We start from the raw sequence: 23,552 nt of genomic DNA, 5'->3' as shown, positions 1-23,552 counted from the left end.
GGAGCACTGTAGCACTGCTACAGTGTGGTAACGGTCGATTTCGACCGTTACCGAGTGGTACCGGTCGATTTCGACCGTTACCGAGTGGTATTGGGCGGTAACGGTCGAAATCGACCGTTACCGAATGGTACCGGGCGGTAACGGTCGAAATTTCGACCGTTACCGCCCGATATATACTGAATTCGGTGTACCGCCCGGTATAGGGCGGTCCGCGTACCGGTCGCCTCTCGGACCGGTACGTACCGCCCGTACCGGGCGGTACGCATCGGTATGGCGAACCTTGCTTAAGAGTAATTTAACTTTTTAAGAAAGTTTATGTTATCAACTCCACAACTTGGTTCTTTTAACTTTTGTTCATTTGAGAACTTCAGGTTATCTTAAAACCTGATCCTGGAAATTCACAAGATCTCTTCATTGGTAGCCTTTCAGCATTAGGTAAGATATTTTGCATTAGCTAAGCTGATCATTTTGCTCAAGATATTCCTGTTCATTTCTGTATGAGCCTATAAGCCATGAGGTTTAAAATCATCATTGATCAATGAATGACTAAGATTTTTCTTTCTTTGAATTGGTGCAAGAGAAATATGAATTGATTGGTAAAAGGCTTATGTGGGAAGTTTGTTTGACGTATTGGTAAAAGTGCCACTTGATTGATACTCCTTTTGGTTGGAATTGCAAGTATCTGCATCTTTTATAGTGTTTGTCTGCTTAGTACTTTTTATATGGAACTGTACGTTTGTGAACTAATAACTGTGATTATCATGTTTATGTACTTATTTAGTGGTTCTATATTGTTAGAGGGAGCCACTTCTTTGGCATCATGGCTAGCTAAATCAGATGCCAAACGAGTCTAAGTTCCTGCAAGGCTGCAACAATAAAGATGGTTTTGGTGGTTGTTTCCTCTGTCAAAGGTGGGGTATTCATAGAATCATGACAGTGTCAGTGTGCCACCATCAACCTTTGAAGCGCTTGACAGGATAAAATTCAATATTCTGAAGATTTTAGAATTTTTGGTCTTCTGAGCCTCTAGTAGATCATAATAGCAAATCCATATCACTTTTTTCACTTAGGAGGGATGCAAATGTTCCTACAAAAAATAGCTAGCAGTGGGACTCTTATGTTACATACCTTCATTGCAATTTACATTAGAACAAAATATGATTGACATCCACTGTAAACAAACAAGAGATCAAGTTGCATCTAAATTGATATTACTTCACTAACATCTCAACAAATTGAATACTTTCATCGAGGGGTCAACCACTTGAAGATTTTGACTTGAGTGGATAGATGAACATTTAGTGAACTTGTCCTCTCAAAAATTTTTTTGAACTAAACCTAAGCATTGTTGCAGCAAATATAGACGAGAATATTTAGAGGTTCTGTAATACAAAAGAAAGATGAAGAAATAATACATGGGCATATCATTTACTGTTCATTTTTGGCCATAGACCACCCCAAAGAGACCAGTTACTAGACTATTCCTCTACTTTGCCAAAAGATGCACAGTGCTCTTTTTTTCTTGTAAATGGTTCAAATTCTTTTATCGATATGAATGATCTATATAAAATCAATAAATTATCAACTATTATTTTGAAAACCATTTTGTTACTAACGTAGTGGTAGAGACTAGAGAGTACCATGTTTTGCCTGGACCTTAAACAAGACAAATTGAGTGCAATGTGGCAGTTTGAGAGAATATTATCACAACTTAGAAATCCAAAGTAGAGTTAAGTTATCCAATCAAAGTTTAGTAGCTTATTTTTGCATCTCAAGGAGGAACTCATTAGCAATTTAATTAATTGATAATGAATGGGATTGACATTGGTTGTTGATAATTGTATTTTCAGTAAGCAGCTACTTTTAGAGTAAGAAACATATTTGAGCATAAGTTGCGCCCAAGACCTACAATATCTATTTCATGAAAAGGATGAAACCAAGATTATAAAAGTAGCTCAGAGGGGTAGAAAGGAAAAGAAATAAAAATATGGAACAGGAATGCGAGAGTGGAGGGAAGGGTTTAAGATTAGAATGTGGAATCTTACAGAAAACATGAAATATTTTGTATCTTGTTACACCATGACCACCAAGATACCATCCACTTGATGATGGAGAACTGATATGTAGCACGCCTTCGTTATTCAACATGACAGTAATGATTTCAGATATTCTGTAATCTGTACTAATAGCAGCAGTTTTTGATGGCTGACTTATTTGTTAAATAAGTTATGTGCCATTTTATATTGATGGCAGGAAAGGAACCTCATTAACAAAACAGACCTTGCACTTTAAAGGAACAGATAGCTGCTATTTCTTTTCTGTTCTTTTCTTGTTTGTACAGGTTATTTTTTTTACTTTTAGTTTAAAAGTATGCTTTCTCTTCATTTTAGGAATCAACGTGAATGAACATGACATTCGTTTTGTGGAGGACAATTGGGAAAGCCCGGTAAAGCCTTAAACCTCAATTGGTGAACGTTTCTAATTTTAGTTTCTTTCTTGTGGAGTGTTTTATAAAGTAGCCTTAAGCAATGAATATTTGATTGGGCTTCAAAGATTGTGTTGAAAATCTTCCTAAGAGCTTTTTATCAGATGCATTACTGGTATTCTCTTTGTTTTTTTATTGAATATCTCACAGGTTCTTGGAGCATGGGGATTAGGCTGGGAAATATGGATGGATGGTATGGAAATTACTCAGTTCACGTACTTTCAGCAGGTATTTTGGTCTCTGTATACAGAAAGTTCTATGTTCACAAATCTTTTTGGTATCATCATCACAACTTGTTCTCTTCAAATTTGGCCATGTGCTTTTAGGATTTAGGAAATCTCAAATCCATTCAATCTTAGTTCTTACTCTTGTATGTTTTTTTTGTAAAATATGGTCATAGTAGCTCCTGCTGAGGGTGAGACTTGGTACCATTGATACCAACTAAACTGGTTTGCATTGATCGGAATTTACTGGTTGGACCAGAAAATGACCGTTTGTGCTGTCCTGTCTGAAAAAGGGTTATTGGTAACCCTACCGATATGGGAAGTATGCAGAATCTGATTTAACACCTACCAAATTGACTTACTACCCAGTCTTAATGATTAAAATCGGGACATCGAGCGATAAGCCTATCCCTCTCCCCTCACTTTCTTTCTCCCGATATGTCTCCCTCCCCTCCTCGCCATCTCGTGATTGTCCCTCCACCACCTTGCCACCTTACCACTGCTGTCCCGTTGCTTCATCGGGTTGCCACTTCCTCCATGCCACTATCTGTAGGGGTAAAGCTGGAGCTTGGATGTATTGACTTTTCCCATACCTTGCATTGCTGGGAGCCTCATGTATTCGTTCACCCTTTTATGTTTGTAGTGGCTTCCATCATTTGTGTTATTGTCATTTATCACTGTCTAAATATATTTTTTATATATGGAAGTGTCCATATTATTGATTTTGTTATGAACTTTATCCTGCAATTCTTTCTCTTTCATTTGTAATATTAAGTTTTGGACCTTAAAATAACTCTGTAGCTCTCAAGCTTTCAAGAGATGCAGCATGCTGATGACAATTGATATTAATAAAATTATCTTTCAGGCTGGAAGCCTTCCACTTTTGCCCATTTCTGTGGAAATAACTTATGGTCTTGAAAGAATCCTTATGTTACTTCAGGTAAAGATTTGTGGATCATGAAAATATTACATCATTTTTTTCTCTTATAAAGCACTTTTGAAATAAGCATGTTTGACAGGGGGTCAATCATTTCAAGAAGATCCAGTATTCAGATGGAATTACATATGGAGAACTATTTTTGGAAAATGAGTATATTGCTTATATCTAATTACTTCTCCAACATATTTGTTTCTTATCTTGCTTATATGATATTTTCTCAGTAGTCCTACACAAGATTATATTTCGCAATATTGTCAGTTTTTTGATAGGATACAAAGCTTCCAATTGAGAACTTTTTGTTATCCTTAAAGGATTCGTTAGATCTGATTCTTGTAGCTTTTTAGATTTACATCCACATGAACTGAAATCAATTGACGAAAGCAATCAAGCTACACGAATGGCATGCTCAAAGTTACAAGGAGTGATCATGGTATATTGGTGGTCAAAGTACAACATAGCTCGTACGTGTATGGAAGCATATGAAGCTTCATATGAAATTCAATTAACATATTCAAATTTATATATAATTATCTATAAATAAAGAAATGTACAATCGAATCTAAATTATTAATAGATATTTATAGTCCAAACCTAAAATTTACTGGATTATGTTATATAATATTATAATCATTTCAGATCCAGTGATAGTTGTAGCTAAATGTATGTTTATACAATCCCTTGATGCATTTGTGCATCTGGGTGTATTTCAAGAAGCTGAGGGTTTAATCCTTATAGTTCGTCTGCTGCTTGTGTGTTGTGTGCTTTTCGCCCTTGTGGCTGTAATTCCACCTCCCCCAAGGTTGGGGTCAGCTTGTGCCCAGGTGGCACTGGTAGAAAAGGAAATGTTTATTTGTGTTGCAAAATTTGCTATAGCAATTGATGAACTGATATAAAAAACATTAGTTTTGTAATCTATTCCAAACATATAATGTTTACTGGATAAGAATTTTGTTTCAGAGATTACAAACTACTTAATGTACGTGATCCTGAGTACTATATCAATCTGCAAGGTAATAAAACAAAGAATGACATTATAATGTCTCATTGGATATATTTTCTTAATAAGATATCAGTTGTTTCTTGTAAGGTTCTGAATACCGTACTGTACCGGTGTATCGATCAACTGTCGATATGGTACATACCAAGCTGTATTAAGCATACTGACACATAGTACACTAAGGTGTACTGATGTACCACCATACCAATTCTCTATCGGACTGGTATGTACCACCCATATTGAGCGGTACGTTATGGTATTGCAAACCATGGTTTCTTACATGATCATGTTTTAGAGTTGATATTTATGTTTTTAGTATGATACAGTTTTTTGTTGTCACAATCATGCTTTAGAAGAACAGATTGTATTTTAAATTTCAATTGATCAGGATTACTAAATAAAAATGTCAAAGTTTATTCAGTCTTTGTTTTATAGTTAGTAACATTCTAGTGGTGATTATTTATTACTCTCCTTTGTATTTGTTTGGAAGTTGACTATTGAAATGTTCTATAGCTAAGTCTGTATTCTTGTAATCAACCTTTAATTCATGTTCAATGTTGATGAATTAGTTACAAAGATGACTTTATATTCGAAATTGGTATGCAATTTCGAATGGTACCGCTCGGTATGGGCGGTACGTATTGGTCCGACAGCATACGGGTACGCAGACCGTCCGCTACCGGACGGAACGTGCTACAGTACTACAGTGTTACACTGTAGCAGTGCTACAGTTAAGGGAAGAAATATATAAAACCGCTTGGTACGCACTGGTGTACTGCTCGATACATGGTACCGTACCATACCGAACCAATCTCGAAACACCGGTACGGTACGATATTGCATACCTTGCTTTATAATGCTTATCTTGTCTTTTATGGGCTAATGGATGACAAAATAATTGCACGGTATTGCATACCTTGCTTTATAATGCTTATCTTGCCTTTTATGGGCTAATGGATGACAAAATAATTGCTTGATCAATTCATAATATACTGTTGTAATGTCAACTGAAATGTACATGACATGCACTATCATGATAATAGTGTTGGGTTTTCTGATTTAGGAAGGAAATGAGTGCATATTATTTGGAGCATGCCAATATTGATCATATTCAACAGTGCTTTGAGAATTTTGAGGAAGAAGCTCAATCCTTGCTGGCCCTTGAACTTCCAATTCCAGCGTATGTCTAAGAATTTTATTTCAATTCTAGCGTACATTAACTGTTCAAGTTTTGTTAAATATAACTTTTGGCTGACAATCTCTTAGGTATGATCAGCTTTTGAAGGCTTCTCATGCTTTTAATATTTTAGATTCTAGAGGCTTTGTTGGTGTGACTGAACGTGCTAGATATTTTGGTCGCATGCGTAGGTGAGACTATTTGCTCTTGTATAGAACTGATGTATGTTTAAAGTTATGTATAATAGAGATTGTGGAAGTAGAGGGTTGTACTTTCGGTGATATGGTTTCTTTTGCATGATTCTGCAATAAAGGATTAAATAGTATTATTGACTTCTGTGCTTATTATCTTAAATTCTGCAGTCTTGCTCGGCAATGTGCTCAACTTTGGGTGAAGACACGAGAAACTCTTGGGCATCCATTAGGAATTTCTTTGGAAGGAAACCATCTTATGTTCCAAAAGTTTCCAAATCCAGGATCGAAGAAGGTTCCTTTATTTTTATTCTATTTTATTCTTTGGTTCAGGATTATCGCTAAAGCATTACTGATTTTATGAAGATGAGCCATGTATCATGACTTGAAAACTTCTCAGCCATCTATCATGATCTAATATATCTTAGAGTAGATATGACATGATATAGTGACAGTGATTTAAAAAGCGCTAGGCGCCAAAAGGCGCTAAGGTCTAAAAACACCCAAGGCGTTAGGCGCTCGCCCGAGCGAAGCGAGGCGCTAAAATATAAAAATATATAATATAATTAATAAATAAAATTATTTAAAATTTTAAATAAAAATATGCTATTAAATTAAGAAAATTAACAGTATTAAAATTAAAATAATATATTATTAATCTAATAAATATAAATACTATTATTAGTATACTATTAACAGTATACTATATATATACTGTTAACAGTATATAGAAGGAGAAGAAGGAAGAGGAGTGTAAGGGGGTGCTGACTGAGAAAAGAGGAAGCTGTAGCGGCAGCGGGAGCGACGACAGCGGCAGCAACAGCGAGCAGTGGCAGCGGCGACAGCGGCAGCGGTAGCGAGCAGCGATAGCGGTGAGCGGCAACGAGCAAGGTTAGGGTTGGGCAGCGATAGTTGATATCGGTTTTAGTTGGTTTGATTGAACCAACTAACCACCGGAGACCGAACCAGACCTAAAATCCTAGTTTGGTCGCCTGGTTTAACCCAGGCGCTCGCTCGAAGCGCCCAGTGCTTGGGCTCAGGCGAGCGCCTAGGTGGCGCCTGGAAGTGAAGCGAGGCACTCGGGCCTCGCCTCGCCTCGCCCGAGCGCCTTTTTAAATCACTGTATAGTGATGCATACATGCTATATCTTAAAAAAATGAACACTTTATGGCAAGGTTCATCGTGCTGACCTGTATTGCCCGATACGAGCGGTAAGTATGGGACCGGTACGTGGACCACCTTCTATCGAGCGATATCATTACATGACCTCATATCGGGCGATACAGGGTCTATACCAGGCAGTAACAGTTGAAATCCGACTATTACTGACTTATATCGATTGATAACGGTCAGATTTCGATTGTTACTAATCAAGGGCTGAGATTGCCCTATTTCAAATGGTCAAATTAATCGTTTGAACCATAGGAAAGGGTTTTTAAGTCCTTTCCTCCCCTCTCTTTCAACTTATTTCACTCACGAACTCTTTCTCACTCACATCTCTTTCTTATTCTCATATTTTCACTCCCTTAAACTCAACATAGCTATGATTTGTGGATTGTATCAAATTTGGAAGGATTAAGAAGAAGAATACTTTTATCAAGACTCAAGAGACATCCAACCGTCACAACCGTCCGCCCAGTGTACAAAGGCAAAGACAAAGGGAAAGGCAATAACATCAACTGCATTGTTGGAAAGAATCGAGTCGGGTGAAGTGACACCTTCATAATCGCATTCAACAACCCGTTCGGTCCAGAAACATGGCAGCGACGTGGACAGCAGTGCCTCGAACGATGATGGTGGCGATGCCAAGGAGTCGATGGTCCTGTGTACACAATTTGAGGGTGGTGCATGGACTGAGGTGTAGTATTTTACATATGCTCCCCAAGATTCAGATCATGGAGCTTAATGAGGTATTGGTCAAGTTTGTACATGGAAGGGGAAGGTAGTGGATGATTTTGAGTAGATGTGATAGAGCCTACACGACGTAGACACAGAGCGAAGGTCATCGTATTCATAGCCGTCGTATTATGGAAAATCTTACGACCAGCAACAGTACGATGATTGATTTTACGAAACGAAGTAGCAGATCGGTAGCGAAAGTCGAAGTTCTGACATTCTCCATGCTCCGCACTAATACATGCCACATTTATCCTTACCTCATGAGCCGTCTCGGACAGATGTGGTTTACACTTCACAACGATCAGACTATGACTATTACCATATTGATGCACTAATGATATATGATGTATCAGTATACTATGTCGTAAGATCAATTTCAGGATTGAGTTTGACAAACATATCAAATTGATATGCAGATACATATGATCGAGGATCCTAATCTACCACCCGTGGAGTCTTATTGTTCTTTTTGGTGGTAGAACCAGGTATCTCCTTCGATTAATTACTTGATTCATTAGAATCTTAAAGTTTAAGTTGTTTAAAAAATAATCTAATAATTCAAATCATTTCCTTGTAAATAATTCAATATTAATGGAAGGACGATTCAGAACGTATCACAAAGCTACTCCTCAAAGCTCGAAAAAGATGTGTCACTATTATTTTCCAATTTAGGTTATTTTTGTTAAAATTATACTAAATTTATATTTATTTCCAACTTAATAACCCTAATCTAATTTTTTTTTTATTTTTAAGTATTTTTTGAGCTATTTTTTATGATTTCGGGTATATTGTCGGTACACCCCAATGTACCGACAGACGATACGTTGGTATGCCTCGGTACGTATTGTATTGATGACTTGTCGGTACACCGGTATAGACCGGTAAGGCAAACCTTGCCTTATGGTATGGATATAGAAATAAAAGTTTTTTAAATAGGGAATGTTAAATAATGAGAAGGATGATTTTTTAAGTGCTACAATATATAGTTACAAATTGTTATGAATAAAGAGTAACTCACCAACATCTTTGATCTATTTGTCATGACTTAAACTATTTTGGCACATAATTCTTTAAGTATATAGAGAAGATAATAACTTGTGAATTGGTTCAATGTTCTGTCTCGATTGGTACATACCACATGGTACATACCATTTTGATGCCCTTGTCGGGTTGGTGGCATGGACCACAGCACCTGGCTCCCCACACCGTAAATACTCAAATCTTAGAAATATTAATTTCTTGGGATCCAGTTAATTCCGCTGCGAAAACCTCTGGGTCCATCCAATCTGCCCTTGTACTCTTTGCATCGGGGATCTGCAAAGGGGAACATGGGGAAAAATGTAAACAAAAAAAGGAAGAAGATGAAGAGAAAGGAAAAGAATCCTTGTTTGCTTGATTTTGAGTCATTTCTGCATTTTTTTGTTTTATTCTCTTTTTTACCTAATCTTTTCCGTCATGTTGTTATATAGACATAATAGTTTCTGTTGTTTAAATTGAACTCCTGCACTAAGTGTTCAATTTACATTCCATGTTTGATAATGATTTTCTCTTTTCCCTTGTTTTTTATCTTGTGTTTCTATACTAGCAGGTGATGGAACAGCCTGGAGCATTTGTTCTTGAAATTGGCACTGAAGAGATGCCCCCACATGATGTAAATGAAGCGAGTAATCAAGTACTGCTCCTTCCTTTTAAACAAAGTAGCCTTTAGTTGGGTAATACTTTTCTCATAGTTCAACTAGTGAACTTGATGCATCTTGATGCAGTGAGTGTTGACTGCAGTGTTAGGTTTTGTTTCAGACGTCAGTATGATTATGTTGGTGGATACTTAGGGCTTCATCCTAATTTACTTCATGTCCTGGTTGCTAGATATGCAGTTGACTTTTTCAAAATGAAAAAAAAATGATTTCTCTAATTGTGTAACTTTTTCACACTTGTTGCAGCTAAAAAATCTAACTGTAGAGTTGCTGGAAAAACGAAGACTGAGTCATGGTAAAGTTTCAGCATATGGTACACCACGACGACTAGTGGTAACAACTCTCATCTGTAGTGTCCTAGAATTTGGTGAATCTTGAGTAGTGGAATTTATTTTTGATACTTATAATTTGAAGTGCAATTGAATTTTCTAATGCCTATAAATATGATAAATTCTGTTTCCAACATTGCTCCTGTTTGATGTCCTAATATAGTAGCCTATGTGAGTATAGTTTCTTGTATTTGAGCCTTGTATCTCTGTGAACTTGTTCTAACTGAATCTACTGGTCTGTGCATTATCGAATGATCAAACACAAAAACAACTATTAACAAATAGTCCATCTTCAGTCGACACTTGTACCAAGCCTTTTGGTCCAATATTCCCTGTTTTCTTATGGATGAATGCATCAGGTAATATCAAAAGTGTCGCAAAAAAAAAAAAAAGAAAGAAAAAGGGAAAAACATAAGTGTTACTTGTAGTTCAAGAGGACAAGCCTTGGTATCATGAGAAGGTTGCTCATTTTCACTTTGATGATCAGGTTCCAGTTATTGAAATTGTCTTTTTGCTTGTAGGGTAAGGCATATATTGATTCTCTCTAGACCTATTATTTGCTAGACCAGACCCCATATATGCTAGAGCCTCTTGTATATTTTTGATGCTTCTAGTTTCAAATTGATGTCGTAATAATTGTTTATAAATTTAACAAATTTAAACATTGCTGCGTTAGACTTCATATTTGTTATGAATTATGATGCGGCCATTATTGCTTTTCTTGTTGTAGTAGTAATTAATCCCACAAAGGAAATGGCTTGGGATTTGTGTCAATGAATCTAAATTCTTTCCTCAAATCAGTGATTTAAAAAGGTGCTCGGGCGACGCGAGGCCCGAGCTCCTCGCTTCATTTCCAGGCGGCGCGCTTCAAAGAGGTGCCGCTTGGGCGCTCGCCCGAGCCTAGGCGTCGGGCGCTTCGGGCAAGTGCTTGGGTTAAACCAGGCGACCGAACCAGCGTTTGAGGTCTAGTTCGGTCTCCGGTGCTTTAATTGGTTCAATCGAACCAACTAAAGCACCGATATTAGCGTGACTTCCCCAACCCTAACCCTACTCGTCGTTCACGCTACTGTCGTCGCTGCTCGCTGCCGCTGCTACTGTTGCCACTGTCTCCGCTCGCCGCTCCCGTTGCTCGCTGCTACCGGTGCCACTGTCGCCGCTTGTTGCTCCCGCTGTCGCTGTTGTTGCTCGCTGTTGCCGCTGCCACTATCGTCGCTCGCAGCTGCCGCTCCCGCTCTTCTCATTCAACACCCTCGGTCTTCCGACTCTTCTCTTCTTTCGATAGTATACTGTTAATAGTATATAGTATACTGTTAACAGTATACAATATACTATTAACTGTATACTAGTAATAGTATTTGTATTTATTAGATTAATTTAATAACATATTTTTATTTAAAAATTTAAATAATTATATTTATTAATTATATTATATATTTTTATATTTTAACGCCTCACTTCGCTCGGGCGAGCACCTGGGCGAGCGCCTAGCGCCTCGGGCGTTTTTGGACCTTGGCGCCTTTTGGCGCCTAACGCTTTTTAAACCACTGCCTTAAATTACTTTCTTCGAAAAAGTTGAATAAATTTTTTGATACCCCATGGTTACTAAGGGGTCTTTTGTTAAGTTTAGGTGGTAGCATTGATAGACTTGTTTAATGTTTTGATACCCAATCATTGTGATGATTGTGGATGGAAGGTCATAACCACCAGGGTTTGTTGTGCCATAGTATACCACCCGATACAAGCGGTAAGTACAAGTCCTACAAGGACCAGTATGCGGATCACCCTATATCGGGTAGTTTATGTTAAATGGCAGTATATTGCTCGATACAAGGTTTGTACCGGTCAAAACGGTCGAAATCCGATCGTTACCAACTTATACCAATCGATAACGGTCGAATTTCGACTGATACCGATCAAGGGCTAGGATTGATTTGATTTAAATGGTCCATCTGACCGTTTGATCCAGTAGAAAGGGTTTTAAAACCCTTTCTACCCCCTCATTCTCTCCTCTTTCACTCTCTTTAACTCATCTATTCAATCACTTTCTCACTCATATTTTTCTCATTATCTCATCTGCACTCTCTTAAACTCTACAAAGCTGTTTTTCAAAGTCCGAAAAAGATATGTGCCATTATTTTTTCCTAATTAAAATTTTTTTTGCTAAAATTATACTAAATTTATATTTATTTTCAATTTAAAAACCCTAATATAACTTTTTTATTTTTTTTAAATTTCTGGAGCTTTTTTTTGCTCTTTTTTTTTATGTCGCCGGTATGCCCCACTGTACCTACACATGGTACATTGGCACAGAGTGGCATGTATTGTGCTGTTGGCCGATTGGCACACTGGTTTGAACCGGTGAGGCGAACCTTAATAACCACATGCTTGTCACATGTCTTTGTTCTCCATGATCTGGTGCTCAAGTGAGCCATGGATGTTGACGGTTAGGTAATGACGTTGTTGCTCTTGTGCTAATTGTTGATGGGATACTGGATGCCTGCCTGTCAAACATTTCTTTTTCTTCTGAGCTTCCATTTTGGCCACCAGCTCAACTTTGAACACAAAGGAATCTCTTTTGTAGCCACAATAGAAACCTGCTTCAACAGCAAAATTGCTCCCTTTTTCACAGAACAACAGCAGTAAACCCTTTGCTTTCTTGCTCTTCATCCATTTCAATCCCTGGATTGTTTTGGTGTTATCATCTTTGTTGCTAGACCAAAATAATATATGCTTTTTTGTTAGAATACAACAATAGAATGTAAATTTCACTTTCCACTCCTGCTCTTCCTGGGCATCGTACTCTGGTCCTTTTAAACAAGAACCCTTGGCATGTGACCACCTACTGTTTGCACTTTTTGTAAACTATGACTCAAGACTTAATGTCATTTGACTAATTTTAATTTATCTATGTGAATAAAAGGGCATTTGTGTAATCTACATGGTGCCAAGTGCATCTAAATATTTAGATAGGGAAGTACATCTGCAAGGTGCTAATTCATGCACACATGGATTGCTGTGGACCCACTAAATCTGTGTTTGCTGCCTCTACATCACAAGTCACATCTACATGGATGACAAAGACATAATGTGGATATCTTCATCTACATGGTGCCACACTAGCTTTAACACATAAAGTGACCCAGGACAATATCAGTTGAGTCCTAGGTAAGTCGTAGATAGGTTTAGTTTAATCTGGTCTAACATGAGTTTTTCTGGGATAGTCAGTTATCTTTAATGATAATTTGAGAAGTTATCTAGTTTGATTCAAATTCAACATGTTGATTAAGATGTATTAATTTACTGTACTTTTTATCAAGTCAGTTGAGTTAGTTTCGTGAAGTTTCGTGTCTAGTTATGTTTAAGTCCTGCCGGTTTCCAAGTTCACTTGCTATAGTTCAAGTTTGGTTCTATTTGTTGGGAAAGTATGCAAGTCAAAAATGTCATTAACAGTTGATAACATTCTTTGTCTTCGCGTTCGGTTGATGAGGTTTGGCGTTTAATGCACGGTGTACTGTTTGGGTGAAAGCAGTAGCTGATAGCTGCTTTTTTAGTTGCTGTGGCATGATACTGAAGAGAGTTCCGGACTCCTTCCTCCTCACCAAGAAAGGTGGTAGTTTCTGTAGTGGCGACTCTCGAAGAATGCATCTGAAGTCAATACTAGGATTTTCCCTGATTAATTAGTTATTTAAGAACTGAGAAAGGTCAAATAAAATTGAATATTATGCTTTATGGATCATATCAACCTAGACACTGAAAACAATGAGAATAAGCTTTTATCTGGGCCTTAGATTTTGATGTTATAAAACTGTGCTATTATTTTCTTAGCTTATCAATTGGTTTCTCTGAACCTAATAACTTATTGGAGTAGCAATGATCTGCCAGACATGTTGTGCTAATAAATAAAAGTTTCAATATTCCAAGAAGCATCTGTGCTCTCCCTGTTTTCTCTGCTAGACCTTTACCCTACTTAAGTAGTTATTCTTAACCTGATGAAGTTTGGATTGAGTAAACATATGGATTTGATGCTTATGATTTGAGGATTATACCAAAAGGTTCTATAATATTGAATTCTTAATGGTGTTCTACATGTGAAACCAGGATGATATACTAACAACAGAAAGGCATTTTTTTGTTTTTTTATCCTGGTCATGTATTTTACTATCCTAAAAATGGTTTTATTAACTGCTTGACTTAATTTGTTGTTACTATCTCTGATGGCTCATTTAATTAACAACAAAATCAGACTTGCTCATGTATGAACAAATGGAAGTTTCAAGATCCCCATGATACATTCCTACTTGCAACTGTTTGCAAACTGTTTCCAGATATGTTTTACAAATCCTGATAGTTCAAAATAGTGATCTTATAATTATGTTGGATCTTATATATATGGTTGTATAAAAAAAGTTATATGCAAATAGTGATCAATAGATTTGACCATATATTTTTAAAAGCTATTTTAATCTCGGCCCTTAACTTAAATCCTGAAAACGATGCCATCAATCATGTATATTTGTTTGTTTTTACTTGTTACTTTAAATTCTGATAGCCTTTTGAGGTACCAAAGCAATCAAGAAGATGACATTTTGATGGTTCAATTTGCAATTTTGCAGTACACTGGAAGTATTTATCATAATTATTCTCATTGATCATTGTCACTGATCGAATGCCATCATTTTATAACTAATAAACTTTTGGGCCAATTCACAGATTTTTGTTGAGAGCCTCAGTCATAAGCAAGCAGAAAATGAGGTTGAAGTTCGAGGTCCTCCTGCATCAAAGGCATTTGATTCTGAAGGAAATCCTACTAAGGTTCATTGGTTGCTTCAGTTCCTAATGAAACTTCTGATGTAGTATGCTTCTATATATGAAGGATATTGTCTCTACCAACAGACTTCATATCACGTATTGAAATATATGCATACCTTTAGTTTGACATAAAGTTCTGTCTTTTTTTCTTAACTTTTATGGTGGCAAGAAGAAGGTTATTATCTCTCTCGTTTTCATTCCATTATTGATCCTAAATGCATGGCATATGTCCTTTCATGTTTCAACTTTCAACTACTTATCATCTGATATAATGATCACTTTATTTGCTGTTTTTTGTCTAACATCATGTTGCACACATACATATGTAAAAGGTGATGGATATCTGAACTTCAAAATATCAAAGTATCAGCTGTTTAAGTATTAGAGGTTGTATGATGTGTCCTTGTTACATCAGCATAATTTAACTGTCAGATTTTTGTGAGAAGTAATTAAAATAACATAATAGTCCAATTCTTCATAGAATAGTTTTGAATGTTAAAGCTAAAGCTAAAGCTAGCCTTGGTTTTTGTTGTTCAACACTCTTTAGCTAAAAGCTTATCCGTGTTCTTTTTTGTTGGTATAAAATATCAATATATGCTGTCAGGCTGCTGAGGGATTCTGCCGTAAGAACTGTGTAGCTATTGGCTGTCTATACAAGAAATTTGAAGGTTAGTACTATTCTTCTCTGTGTCGTGCATTCACCTTTGGTGCTTCATAATCTAAATTTTCCATCAAAGACACTTTTATCTAGAGGCCATCCTAGTGCCAAAGATAATGATCTTCTCCCCAAAGTATAACAACAATTTTCAGCCATAGCAAAATCATGTTTTCCACCAGAAACATGGACTTTCCTATTGTGTAAGCGATATTGCAGATTGTGCTTTGTTCGCATCATGCTTCAAATGAAAAATGGTGTTTTTACTCCATTTGCTTTTTTCTTAACTGGATGCTGTCAGTCATACAACCAAGTGGTGCTACTTCTGTATTGGAAGTAGAATTTTCTGCTTTGCTGTTCTTTTTAATTATTTCTGAACCATTTACCTTTGTCGATAACCGTGAGGTTTTGGCTGTCTGGGAAGAGAAATTATAATATTTATGTATGTCTGCAGGTCATGAAAATTGTCTTCTTGACGTTCCTTAAATGCTTTGTGATGCTGAATGTGCTTGTCGATATATAGAAATCATCTACAAACTGAGACATACTCCTCTTCTGATTCGACATGTTATGTAATATGTAGGGCTGAATATGTTTGTGTGATGTTGGCTTTTAGTATGGTTATGGAATCGATGATCCATATTTGATGTTAGTCGAGGTCTTGTTTAGCCAATTTGAGTCTACAGTTGAGTTATGGCAAGTCTAGGTTTGTTATATTTATTGGATTACTTCTAGAGAGTTCTTAAGAAATTAGGATTTTTCTGAAGTTGGAGGGTCTCTTTACATGGAATTACATGGTTTTCCAAAAATAAAAAAGAAATGTTTCTATCCCCATTTTTCCACGTCTAAAAGTTCAATTTGAAGTTTAAAAACATTTATTAGGTCTACAAATAGAGCCATAGCGCTGGTTGTAACTAGTCCTTTTTTGATCTGAAATTTGAGATTAAGTCATAGTTTTGGTGTTTTTGAACTCTCTTTCGACATTCGAGTTCTTTGCATGATAAATACTCTATCTGCTACTACTTTTTTACTATAATTCTTAGTTTCCAATGTGTTTTACCATCATGGCTAATCTAAAGCCTAGTTTTGTTATAATTCTCCCTCTTTGTAGGACATACTTCTTTGGAGAAGTAGTGCCTCTAGCAGAACAAGATAGGGAGAAGAGCTAACTGAAGTAGTCTATCACTGTTCTGTTACTGATATGATAATACAAGTCTCAACCAGGGTTTGCTGTACCGAACCGTAACGGTACGTACCGGTCTGACATGGGACTGGTACGCGAACCATCCTCTACTGAGTGATACCATAACTTGACCTTGTATCGGGCGATATGGGGTCTGTACCGGGCGGTAACAGTTGAAATCCGATCGTTACCCACCTGTACCCGTTGGTAATGGTCGAATTTCGATCGTTACCGATCAAGGGATGAGATCGTTTGAACTAAAAACCCTTTCCTTCCCCCTCTTTCAACTTATATTACTCTCTGAATCTCTTCAACTCTCTAAAACTCATTCTCACTCATATCTCTCTCTTATTCTTACATTTTCATTCTTCTAAACTCAACAAAGTTACGATTTGTGGATTGGATCAAATTTGGGAGGATTAAGAGGAAGATTTCCTTCGGTTAGAATGTGGCAGAAGGAGCCAGACAAGATCGAGTCAAACTGCTCGAGAAACTAGAGACACCCAATCGTCACGGTCGTCCACCCAGTTTGCAAAGGCAAAGGAGAAGGCAATAACATCAGTCGTACCGTTGGAAAGAATCGAGTCGGGCGACGAAACACCTTCTCAATCACATTCAACAACCCGCTCAGTCCAGAGACATAAAAGTGACATGGGCAACAATACCTCAACCAATAATGGTGGCGACGTTAGGGAGTCGATGATCTTGTCTACATAATTTGAGGGTGGTGCATAGGCCAAGGAGCTGTATTTTACACGTGCCATGGTGTTGGTCCATTTCAGTCTAGTTGGTCATCCACTATTAGGTAAATCAGTTTGTTAAAATTCTCTGTCTATCCTTTCTTAGTTCCCTGCTGGCTTCATACTTTGTTCAGTATTGTCTGTAGTTAAGGGAAACTTATTACGAAATCATATGCCCATGGTTAATGTATGGTGAGGTGGAAGGCTTAGATCAGTTGGAAATTACAACAATTGGGCTTTCTTTATGCAATTAACCTTTATGTCCAAATTGGGTGATGTACTTATTTCACAATTTTCTAAGTTTTATATAGCTTTGTTAGTTCAGTTAGGAATCTTTATTTGATCGAAAAAAAGCACACAGGCTTTAGGTTTTGTGCTCAATGAATTGGAATATTTGATTGTGTGGTTTCCAGGATTGTGTTTTTGGTTGATCTGCAGGATTGAACTTTCTTAGAAAAGGGAGAACAGCAGGGAGCTAGCATTTTGCTTCAATTTTGTAGTGGATTATTCAGGTCTGAATCTGCTCATAGATATCCTAAGTAAACTGACCAAGCTCCAGCCTTGATGTGATAGAATGTGTTAGTTTGGTCTGTTAACATTATCTTCTATAATTGTTAATAGATAGCATGAAATGGCTTATTACTAAGATTGTTGATCTGGTCTGCTGCTTGTAGATACATGTTGCATAGGTAACAAAGAAAGTAAAAAGGGGGTGACAAATGAAAATGGCAGAGGACAAGATTTTAGAAGATAGAAGAAAAAAAGAAAAATTATTACACACTCCAATGGTTTCTTGAATTTTTACAAGATGACTGGAGAACCAATCTAAAGGCAGTCACACAATAGCAACATTGTTTAAAATTTTAGACTAGCTTCTTTGTTGTAGTAAATTTTCTATAGTTCATAACATTTCACTTAAAGAATCCTCCAGATCTGTATAATGTCATTTGAAACAAGACCTTAGACATGGTTTGTTATGCATCTCTTTTCTTGCTTTTGGCAATGCACAAGTTGATGTACCAGTCGATTGCATGAGATTTCATTTTGAAATTTCATGATGTATACATATTAATTATTCAATTTTGACCTTTATATACTACTTTCTTTTTTCCTCGAAGTAAATATGACCACTATTGATTATCACTTTCAATATCTATCTGTTGCAGGGAAGACAGAATACGTATATATTAAGGTGAAGGAATCTGCACAATCTGCTTTTGAGGTTCTGTACTTCATCTTTTATGACAAAATCAGTTTGTTTATGGGGATAATCTTGCACTACTTTTTTTGCTAAATGTAATTTTGTAAATTATGAACGTAGATGTTAAGTTTGCTGTTATAAGTTAATTTTAAGTAGAGACATGGATAGGCAGAGGGGCAGAAGGCTAGCACTGGTGACCTAAGTAGATTTTGTGAGAACGGTCATTATGGGCCTAAGATTGCCCATGGATGCTAAACTTACTAAAGCTAAATGGTATTGAAAATGATATATCGTGTTGTGAGACATGAGTTTAGTATGTATGCCTGATTTCTCTCAAGCTTTTTTTATTTCGGAGGAAACTAATGCATGATTTACACTTTAAAGCTCAAACTACCAATAGTAACTAAAACATACGTTATAGTTCATTACAGGAGTTCATATAACCAACTATACACTAAGTGACTAACTACAACACATCTGACCCTAAATAAATCCATCTTAAAAACCAATTCCCACCACTTTATCTACAAAGCCAAAAAGTTAACGTGAGACACTAACATACTCTTTAGAAAGAGTTCTCTCAAACGAATCTTGGGTCACTTCAAAAGGAAATGTTAATAATTGAGTGAAATAGCTTCTTGATTAATTACTGTTTTTCTTGTTAGTTTGAACCTTTAAATATAAAAATGTCTCTAGCAAGTAGTACATAATTTTTAAGTAGGAGAAAAACTAATTTTTAAGTAAGATGTAGCACCATAGGTAATAAGAAAAAGATGAGAGTACAAATGATCCTCTTATCATCCATTTTTTTGCTTCTATTTATGATCTAGTTAGGTAATGGCTGTAACTTATATCTCATGGTTCAATACAAATTTAAGTCGATTATTTATATATTTCGATGTTATATAGCAAGTAAACAAATTTTGATTGTACTGGTTGGTATAAATTGGTATTTGTTGCTCCAGTTAAGGATTGATAGTAGACTATATCAGGATTCTCAATTTCAATATGTACCGCCTAGTACGGGCGGTATGTATCGGTCTGAGAGGATATCGGTATGCGGACCGTCCTCTATTGGGCAGTACCAGTGTTTTGACCAATACTGAAACGTATTGACCAGTACCACCTTGGATTTCGATTGTTATCGAGGCGTACCGGTCGGTACACCCTGGCGTGGTAGATGAAGGTATTTTTAAGGTTTTAGATATGCCCTGGTGTACCGACAGTATATATCGGTACATACCGTATTGAGCAGAGCTCGGTATGTCGATACAAACCGGTATTCAAAACCCTAGACCATATGGGTTGCTATATGTTTTTTCTATTTTTTTTAGGTGATAGTAGGTGGTATAAGTTGGTATATTTTTAGCATATTGGTACTAGACAAGTCAGAATTTATCAAGACCAACATTCAACTGTGATTGAAATCATTATTATATATATATATATATATATATTTATATATAATTTTTCTGGTAGAATTTGAAGATATTTTATTCAACAGAATTTTGAAAAAAGTTGCAATTAATGGTACCAATACCTGGTTTCATTAGCCATGAGCTGCTTCAACAAAGGAGACAAAACAAAGGATGTAACATCATTCAGTTATCAGCTCCTGAACTAAATTATTGGCAAAAGAATTATGAATTTATGATATTTTTCTTGTGTTGCCTAGTACTGATAAGAAAGCTCTGGAGTTGTTGGGGCTTTAATTACATGTCAGATAGAGGGGATTTTTTTGCCCTACCCATTAGTTGTGTATTCTCTAATAAAAGAAATTATCTATCAAAGATAGCCCTGGAGTTATCATAGTTTAAAATTTAAATCACATTTCAGATCAAGGGGGAACATTCCTACCCATTTATATCGTCAATATTCACTCCAAAAATTACCAGCAAATCAGTGGCATGATTTACCAGCTGATTTAATATGTAATGGATCATATGAAAGTTCTTCATGAATAATGATAGTGTGATACATTACTTCACAATTTGTAAACTTATTGGAAGTGATGCTCTGTAATGATAATTTTTTTTATGGGTTTAGAAATGCTTCTAAGTTGCTATTCTACATTTTATAGGTGTTAATTGAAGATCTACCAAGTATTCTGACTAAGATCTCATTTCCAAAATCAATGCGATGGAACTCCCAGGTAAGATAGGTTGTTCCCTTTTTCTGAGCAGTTAGAACTTGCTAATTGCATTAAAGTGTTTAATCTTATTCTTGAATGGCCATTAGGTTTCAGAACTAAGGTACCAGTGTTCTACTGTTCTTTTTTACTTCTGTGCTCTCCATCGAATTGGAATGCTATGAAAGTTTTCTCCATCTATTGTCTTCCATTATCATCTTTAATAAAATATTACACTTTGTTATCAATTTCTAATATCCAAATAAGTTTCTGTTTTTCTCCAGGTTTTGTTATTTTTCTTTTATTCAACAGGCAGCAAGGTTTATGTTGTCCATTGTGTTTTTTGAATTTTTTTTTTTCATTTTGCACAGTCCTATGTTCCTATCAATGTTGTTCATGACTGATTATGTCTTTGTTATGCTTTGTATTTTTCATGCTATTGCAAATGTGACAACATTTTATAAGATTTCCTTGCATGGCTACTCTAGTTGCTGTATGATTTTAATATTGATGTGTTGCCCTTATTGGATGGTCTGTGCTAGTCAACCTATACGTTTGGTTATATATACTCTATAATTTGCATGCTACACTGTGTTACTTATTATGTATTCTTTAAAGTTTAAACAAAATAAGAGAAGAGGACTTTATCAGGTTAGCCATTTTACTCTTGATTAATTTTGATTGATTGGTCCTCTCCTTTCTTGAGATATCCATACCCTAGTCTCCATGTTATTTGTTTATGTTTATATCTTAATAGTAAGATAGAAGGGATTACTTTATGAAGTCAACCTTTCTATTTTTGACCGAAGACTTCTCTTCTTTTGAGACAGGAGACTTCTCTTCTTTTGAGATAGATTCAGGTTGAAGGGTGAGTCTGGAGGTAGTCGATGGCAGCAGGAGGCAGCGGGTTGGGCCTAAAGGTGCTGAGTGCAGGTGTACTATGTGAGGAAGAGAAAGAGATGCCCCTTGGGGTTTGGTTGGGTGATGAGCTTTTTATTTTGGAGAGAGGAGGGGGGGGGGGGGGGGGTGTGTGGAAGGAGGCAGCGGGTGGGGGCTAAAGGTGCTGGGCGCAAGTATACTATGTGAGGAAGAGAAAGAGATGCCCTTGGGGAATTGGTTGGGTAGTTGGATTTCTAGAATTATAAAAATAAAACTGCAAAAGATAAAAAAAAAAGGACTTACAGTTTGGTGCACAAGGCCTACGAGGTGGTAAGCTTCTTTTAGAACCTCCCATTCGGTGTGGTCAATGTGTCGGTGGTATGAAAGTTCTGGTCTAGTTCGCCTGATATGTAGAATCATGGTTCTTACCTTTTCCATTTTAGTCAATTGTCACACTTCAGATTCAAACCCTAAAAGAAAACAAATGACGTAAATTATTGTTTTGAAATATTTTTTAATTAAAACAGACTGAAATTCTTCATATCATGGTTTGCAGTACCGGTCCGTACCGCCCGGTACGGGCGGTACGTACTGGTCCGACAGGCTTCCGGTACGCGGACCGCCTGTTACCGGTCCGGTACTGTAGCAGTACTGTAGCAGTGTAGCATTGCTACAGTGCTCGGCACGCCTGAATATACCGCTCGGTACACCTGGGTGTACCGAGCGGTATACCGGTACCGAGCCCAGGTCGAAACTCCGGTACGGTACGGTATTGCGAACCTTGCTTCATATAATGAATTGGCAAAAAGGTACTGGCATGCCTCTGTGCCACAAAATTACAATCCCTACTTTGTATATTCTATGTATCAGAATTCAACATGATGAAGCTGATGTCACCATAAATTATTGCTCATTTATTTATTTTCTTCTATGCCTATGACATCTATATTAAAGTATCCTAAAATATATAAGTTACTTGTGCAACATTCTCATATATATGGAGTAAACATGTACCCAGAAGAAATATTTCAATTAAAGATGATCAGCTATCTTTCCTTACATCGTCTAGCCTCTTTGTAGCAATTTGGCTTCCCATTTTAATCCTTAATTCTATGAATGACAAATATTTTTGAAGGTAGCATTTTATCAAACATTGTTTTGTGCCATGTGCACTAGGTGCCTTATGCCATATACATGTATTAGAAGATCACATTCTCCAATTCTCTGTTTCTGATATCTTCTTTACTAAATTGTTGTATGATTTATCTATTTGGTATAGTTTGTTATAGGATTTATTAAATTATTTCAAATGCAGGTCATGTTTAGTCGGCCAATTCGCTGGATTTTAGCACTGCATGGGGATATGGTTTTGCCATTTGCTTTTGCAGGAGTTTCAAGGTAATTTATGGTAGTGACAGAAAGGTATCATTTCTATAAAATTTTCATTTCATTTGCAGCATCTTTTTGTATACCTCTCTCTCTATCCTACACCTTGTTTTAATTCTATGAAATGTCTATTCAGTATTCATTATCAACATCAAGTAAGATGAGTGGAACACTTCTATTCTATGCCTGGGGCCCTGGACTGATTATTGATCTTTATAATTTATTCTTGTATTTTGGTAGCAAAGTTTTTGTTAGTAGTTATCAAATATTTATATCTATTTGCCTTTGTCGTCTGTACCTCACTTTACGTATAAATGTATATATATTATGTGCATATAAATATATGCATATTTCTGTCAATACATATATGTACACATATAGACAGATAAATACATGTGTCGATAAAAAAATTCATTCTTATTGAATTTTCCATTAGAAAAAAAGTAAAAAGTGCATCAGAAGAAAATGCAAATTTTTGTTGGACGTTTTTACTGGTTTGGTGCTTCCTATATGTAAATAGTGTCTTGCATTATCTATTCACCCTTTGCAATCTTAATTTATGTTTTGATTTGGAAAATTGACCAATGAATCTTGATGTGTAGCCCTGCCACAATGATATAAATGAAGGTCACTAC

General features: G+C 36.4%; 1 protein-coding gene across 13 annotated transcripts in view; it reads left to right on the top strand.

The window, feature by feature from the left end:
- The window catches only part of LOC103975259 (glycine--tRNA ligase, chloroplastic/mitochondrial 2), a 59,664-nt gene that overhangs the window by 6,853 nt on the left and 29,259 nt on the right, over positions 1-23,552 (top strand). For 12 of the 13 annotated variants that reach the window (XR_010494491.1, XR_010494493.1, XR_010494492.1 and 9 more), the window contains exons 5-19: positions 372-435; positions 2,391-2,446; positions 2,636-2,713; positions 3,575-3,649; positions 3,729-3,799; positions 5,710-5,826; positions 5,913-6,014; positions 6,186-6,309; positions 9,502-9,585; positions 9,854-9,940; positions 14,647-14,748; positions 15,350-15,413; positions 18,490-18,545; positions 20,605-20,676; positions 22,847-22,929. Coding sequence is in view for 7 of the 13 variants with exons in the window: in XM_009390172.3 (XP_009388447.2) it covers positions 372-435; positions 2,391-2,446; positions 2,636-2,713; positions 3,575-3,649; positions 3,729-3,799; positions 5,710-5,826; positions 5,913-6,014; positions 6,186-6,309; positions 9,502-9,585; positions 9,854-9,940; positions 14,647-14,748; positions 15,350-15,413; positions 18,490-18,545; positions 20,605-20,676; positions 22,847-22,929 (1,235 nt within the window). In the remaining 6 variants the exon portion in view is untranslated. The remainder of the gene's footprint in view (positions 1-371; positions 436-2,390; positions 2,447-2,635; positions 2,714-3,574; positions 3,650-3,728; positions 3,800-5,709; positions 5,827-5,912; positions 6,015-6,185; positions 6,310-9,501; positions 9,586-9,853; positions 9,941-14,646; positions 14,749-15,349; positions 15,414-18,489; positions 18,546-20,604; positions 20,677-22,846; positions 22,930-23,552) is intronic. The other variant, XM_065139594.1, reaches the window with a different exon arrangement.

This window comes from Musa acuminata, chromosome BXJ3-2 (assembly GCF_036884655.1).
Source record: "Musa acuminata AAA Group cultivar baxijiao chromosome BXJ3-2, Cavendish_Baxijiao_AAA, whole genome shotgun sequence".
NCBI lineage: Eukaryota > Viridiplantae > Streptophyta > Magnoliopsida > Zingiberales > Musaceae > Musa > Musa acuminata.
The sequence above is the reverse complement of the archived record's forward strand: the minus strand, read 5'-3'. Positions and strand labels throughout refer to the sequence as shown.